The sequence below is a fragment of the Elephantulus edwardii genome, unplaced genomic scaffold (genome assembly GCF_000299155.1).
Source record: "Elephantulus edwardii isolate Elephantulus edwardi_28Jun2011 unplaced genomic scaffold, EleEdw1.0 scaffold00032, whole genome shotgun sequence".
In the NCBI taxonomy this organism is placed as follows: Eukaryota; Metazoa; Chordata; class Mammalia; order Macroscelidea; family Macroscelididae; genus Elephantulus; species Elephantulus edwardii.
In genome coordinates, this window is record NW_006399782.1 from 10,175,299 (window position 1) to 10,180,858 (window position 5,560).

Consider the following 5,560-nt stretch of genomic DNA (forward strand, 5'->3'; position numbering starts at 1 on the left):
TGGAGAGGGACATCATGCTTGGGAGGGTGGAGGGACAGCGCAGGAGGGGAAGACCCTCTATGAGATGGATTGATTCGGTGACTGGGGTAATCGATTGGATGGGTGTGTCAGAGGCAGTGCGGTTGGTGCAGGACGGAGCAGGGTTTAGGGCTGTTGTGCATAGGGTCGCTATGAGTCGCAAACGACTCGACAGCACATAACAACAACAACAGCAATCATTTTTCTGGTAAGTATTTACTATCCAGAATATACAATTAGAATATATAATAAATTTCTATTTAACTATTCAATAAAATCAAGAAACTGCTATTGAAATAGAACAGGGGAGCAGTGCATGATTTCAAATCAGGAAAGGGGTGTGTCAGAGTAGTTTTCTTTCTCTGTTTCTATTCACTATATGTTGTTGATTTCTGTTGAGTTGAACATGACTGATAGCGATCCTATGAACAAAAGTCCTGAAACCTTTCTATAACTATTGACATTTATCAAAGTTCATAGAGTTTCCAAAGGCAGATTGTTTAGGAAGTGAATGCCACTCCTACTTCCTGCAAATCACTCAAGAAGCTAGACTCTTGATATAAAGAAGAATGTTGTAGCATTAGGTTTGGAGGAAGACTCATCAACAATTTGCGTTATGTAGATGACACACACTTGCTTGTGGAATTGAGAAAGATTTTAAGTGCCTGTGCATAAGATCAAAGACTATAGCCTGCAATATGAATTGCATTTCAACATAAAGAAGTAAAAAATCTTTATCACTGGACCAATAGATAAAAAATCATGATAGATGGACCAAAGACTGAATTTTCCAATAATTCTATTTTACATGAGGAGTAGTTAAGAAATCAAAGGATGTTTTGCATTGGGAAAATCTGATGTTAAGGATCAGGTAGCAATTCAAAGACTAAGGTGCACCTGATCCAAACCACGGTATTTTCAATTGTTTCCTATGCATCAGAAAGTTGAGCAATGAATAAGGATGGCCAAAGAAGAACTAATGTCTTTGAATTGTGGTGCTGTAGAAGAGTACCCAATATCTCATTGACTGCCAAATAAACAAATGAGTCTGTCTTTGAGGAAGTACAACCCCAGTGCTCCTACAGGTAAGGATGGTAAAACTTCCTTTGATAAACTTTGGGTGTATTGTTAGGAGAGACAAATCCTTGAAAAAGACATAATGTTGGGAAAGGTGGAGGGTCAGAAAATGAGAGGAAGACCTACAACAAGACAGATTGACACAGTGACTGTCACAGTGGACTTGAGCATACCAGAGATTGTGAAGGTGTCACAGGATAAGGCAAAGTTCAGATATGTTTTCACAGAGTAACTATGAGTCAAAGTCAACTCAATACCACCACCAACAAACTACTCAAGAACAAAAAATCAAACTCATTTTAAAAGTGGGCAAACAACTTGGATAGATTTACCAATGTCCAATAAGTACACGAGAAGATGCTCAGCCATTAGCTACTGTTATTAGGTGCCATCTCCTAACTACATCTCCTCACGATGCTATGTGAATGTGATGATCTGAAGCTTGCCTTATCCTGTGCCATCATCCTCAGTTCTGTCATGTTGGAGTCCATTCTTACAGTCTCTGTGTCAATTCATCTTGTTGAACGTCTTCCTCTACCTCCAACTCTCCAGATTTCCTAGCATGATACCCTTTTCCAAGGACTAATCATTCCTGATAACATGCCCGAAGTATGTAAGACTTTCACTATCCTTGCCTCTAGGGAGCTCCCTGTCTGCACTTCCTCCAAGATAGACTAGTTTGCTCTTTTGACAGTCAATGGGATATTCTAGGGGAATGCAAATCAAAACCAGTATAAGATGTTATGAAATACCTGTTAGAATGGCTGTGACCAGAAAAATAAAAAAAAAAAGTATCATGTACTGGCAAGGAAGTGAAGAAGGTGGAAAGCTTGTACTTTGTTAATGGGAATATACAATGACACAGCCAATGAGGAAAAGATTTTGACTGTTTCTTCAAAATTAAAATACAGAGTTATCATATGACCCAGTAACAGTACTTCTAGATATATACACAAAGTAATTGAAAGTAGGGACCCAAACAGATATTTGTATACCAAACCTTTGCAGCATAATTCATAGTTGTCTTAAGGCAATAAATAGATAAATAAAGTATTGTATATAAATACAATCAAACAATATTTGGCTTTAATAATAATAAATGACATTTAGATACATAGTATGTGATAGGTGGACCTTGAAACTAATGCTGTGTAAAAGAAATGAAACACAAAGGGACAGAATTTATGATCCTTTTTATATGAAATACCAAGAACAGACAAATGGAAGGAGATAAAATTTTCTTAATAGTTTCCAGTGTATGGGGTAGGGAGAAATGGGGAGTTACTGTTTAGGATAATGAAAGATGTTTGAATTAAGTAGTGGTGATGATTGCATTATATGTGAAGACAATTAATTACCTAATTTGACACTTAAAATGACCATAATGACTTTTTAAAAAAAGTATATCTTATAATCACAATTGTTATTGTTGTTAAGTGCCACTGAGTTGTAGGTGACTCATAGTGACCCTATGAGCACTTGTTTGACTTTCATCCTTTTCTCCGGGTTCATAGAGTTTCCGGAGGCAAACTATTTTGGAGGTGTATGCCATTCCTGCTTCCAAGCTTGTTTTATCAGGGAGCTCCACCAAACACTGTCCACCATGGGTAACTATTATTTCATTATCACAATTGGTGGGGGGAGAAGAATCCCAACTCTAAAAGATAGGATATCCAATTGGAATATGATGATCTGGGCTTTCTTTTGATTCAGCCTCCCTTGCAAGAGGAAATGGAAATACTTTGTGGAGAAAGACATCATTCAGATTGAAAATTTTTTTAAATTTCATTTAAATAATGTTCATATCTCAAGTTTTTAAAATGAAGAAAATATAATATGACCAAATACCAAGAGATAATAATGGAATAGATATAAAATATGAGGTTATTGAAAACACATTTAAAGTTATATATTCAATATGTTGGAAGAAATAAAAGACAAATACCCAAAATGCAAGAAGAGAATGTGAAACTATAAAAAAAAAATCCAATGGAAAGCCTAGGAGTGAACTTGAATTTTATGGGTAGATTGACCAGTAAATGAAACATATGTGAGGACATACAAGTGAAAAGCAGGTGACAATACAGGAAAAAATATCCAAAGTGAGACAAAATGAAGCAAAAATAATTTATAATTTCAGTTTTTTTAAAGGGTGTTGGGTTTATTGGCTGTTCTTTTTCAATTTGCTGGAGATATTGGGTTAGAGAGTCAATCGTCTGTTTTTCCTGTCTTTTGATGTGTTTGCTTATTGCTATAAATTGACCTCTGATTACTGCTTTGGCTGTTTCCCACGGGTTTTGGCAGGTGGTGTTTTCATTGTCATTAGTTTCAAGAAACTTTTAAATTTCATTTTTTATTTCTTCTACTACCCAGTCATGTTCAAGCAAGGTGTTGTTCAGCTTCCAAATGTATGGTTTTTTCTCCTTTATCATCCTATTATTAATTTCTAATTTTGTGGCATTATGGTCTGACAAGATGGTTTGTATTATTTCTATGTTTTTGAATCTACTGATGATTGCCTTGTGACCTAGAATGTGATCTATTCTAGAGAATGTTCCATGCACTTTGGAGAAGAAGGTATACTGTGCTTTTTTGGGGTGCATTAGTCTATAGATATCTATGAGGTCAAGTTGGTTTATTGTGTGATTTAATTCTTCAGTCTCTCTGTTGAGTTTTTTTCTGGTAGTTCTATCTTTTCTTGAGAGGGGTGTATTGAAGTCTCCCAGCACTACAGTAGTGCAAAAATAGAAGACATGGGAACCAACAACAAAAATAAAAGACATATAAGGAACAAGTCTAGTACAAATGTACAAATTATTGCATTTCATTACAATCCTAACAATCTCCTCATCAAAAATTTAAGCGGTATCACAAGTCTGACTTCAAGAAAGGACAAATAGTAAACAAATGCTGACAAGGTTGTGAAGAGAATGTAACTCTTATTCACTGCTGCTGGTGGGAGTGTAAAATGGTTCAGCCACTATGGAAAGTGGTCTGGGGCTTTCACAAAAATTTGGAAATAGAAATACCATTTGACCCAGCAATTCCACTACTGGGAATATGACATAAAGAAACCAGGGGCATGACTCAAACAAATGTATGCACACCCATGTTTATTGCTGTGTTATTCAACATAGCAAAGAGATGGAAGCAACCCATGCATCCACCAACAAATGAGTGAATAGAAAAACTATAGTGTATTTACACAATGGAACATTATACAGCATTGAAAAACAATGAACTTCACTGGGAGGGAGAGATGGGCAGGGGGAAAAGTGCAACAATGAATGAATGGCAATTCAAAGTCTCTGTAAACTTTCATTAAAATTAATAATAATAAAAAAGATATATACATATATCTTAAAAACAACAACAACAATGAACTTGTAAAACATTTCACAACACAGGGGAGCCTGGAGGACATTATGCTGAGTGAAATATCTCAGTCATAAAAGGATTAATACTGCATAACACTGCTGTTATAAAATAGGGCAGACATGTTGGATTGAGGAGAGAATGAGAAAAGGGTGGATAGGCGCTGAACACTGTATTATATCAGATGAAAGGAAGAATTGTCTCAAAGAATTATATCACTAGGCATTATATGTATGAAAACAACCTTGAACAAGAGATTCACTGCAGGGAGGAGAGGTAAAGAAAATGATATTAAATTTAAGTTAGAGGTAAAGAAATATTCAACAATAGAGAAAAGACCCATTTTGTATGTTAAAAAAAGGACAAATCACAATAGTTTGTATTTAAAATTACTACTTTCTTATGCTAGTCTAACCTAATAAAAATATCAGTAAGGACTTCTTTTTGTCTTTAGGACCGTATTTAAATATTTTAAAAGAAACATCTACATATATAAAAATATAGACTTAAACAAGATAACGTAGAAAGAATGTTTAGTTACTTACATTCCATATGCAGAGTTTACGGAGAGACTGGTAATCTGCTGGGGAGGCTCACTATCGACCCACACCAGCTGAATGACAAGTTCAGCTTGATATCCAGGAGGCATCCGGACTGGGCGTGTCTTAACACTTAAATAGAGAAAGAGTAGAAAAATTAACTCTGTACTCTTTTTTTAAAACTTTTTACTAGTTTATTTACAAAATTCGAATACACTGCTTTCAAGAACAAATTCTTTCAATTAATTTTGTACAATCTCATGATTAGATAGACCAACTCATACTTCACATGTGATTTTATATAGGACCTTCCTGTAGATATACAAAGCACCAGACACTAGAGGCTAAAACACTGATGGACAAAGTCTCTAACCAGAAAAGGCAGAGTCTCTTGTGATTGATTCTTTCTTTTTATTTATCTATTTTTTATTTTTTAATTAATTTTAATGAAAGTTTACAGAGACTTAGGGTTTCCAGTTATTCACTGTTGCACTTTTCTCCCTACTCATTTCTTTTAAGTAGCTTTTCAGTCGTTCAGATCCACAACATCA

General features: G+C 35.2%; 1 protein-coding gene across 2 annotated transcripts in view; it reads right to left on the reverse strand.

Moving 5' to 3' along the window:
- STXBP5L (syntaxin binding protein 5-like) overlaps positions 1 to 5,560 on the reverse strand; it is a 405,474-nt gene that overhangs the window by 114,985 nt on the left and 284,929 nt on the right. For both annotated transcript variants that reach the window (XM_006884245.1, XM_006884246.1), the window contains exon 17: positions 5,016 to 5,141. In XM_006884245.1, the coding sequence (XP_006884307.1) occupies positions 5,016 to 5,141 (126 nt within the window). The remainder of the gene's footprint in view (positions 1 to 5,015; positions 5,142 to 5,560) is intronic.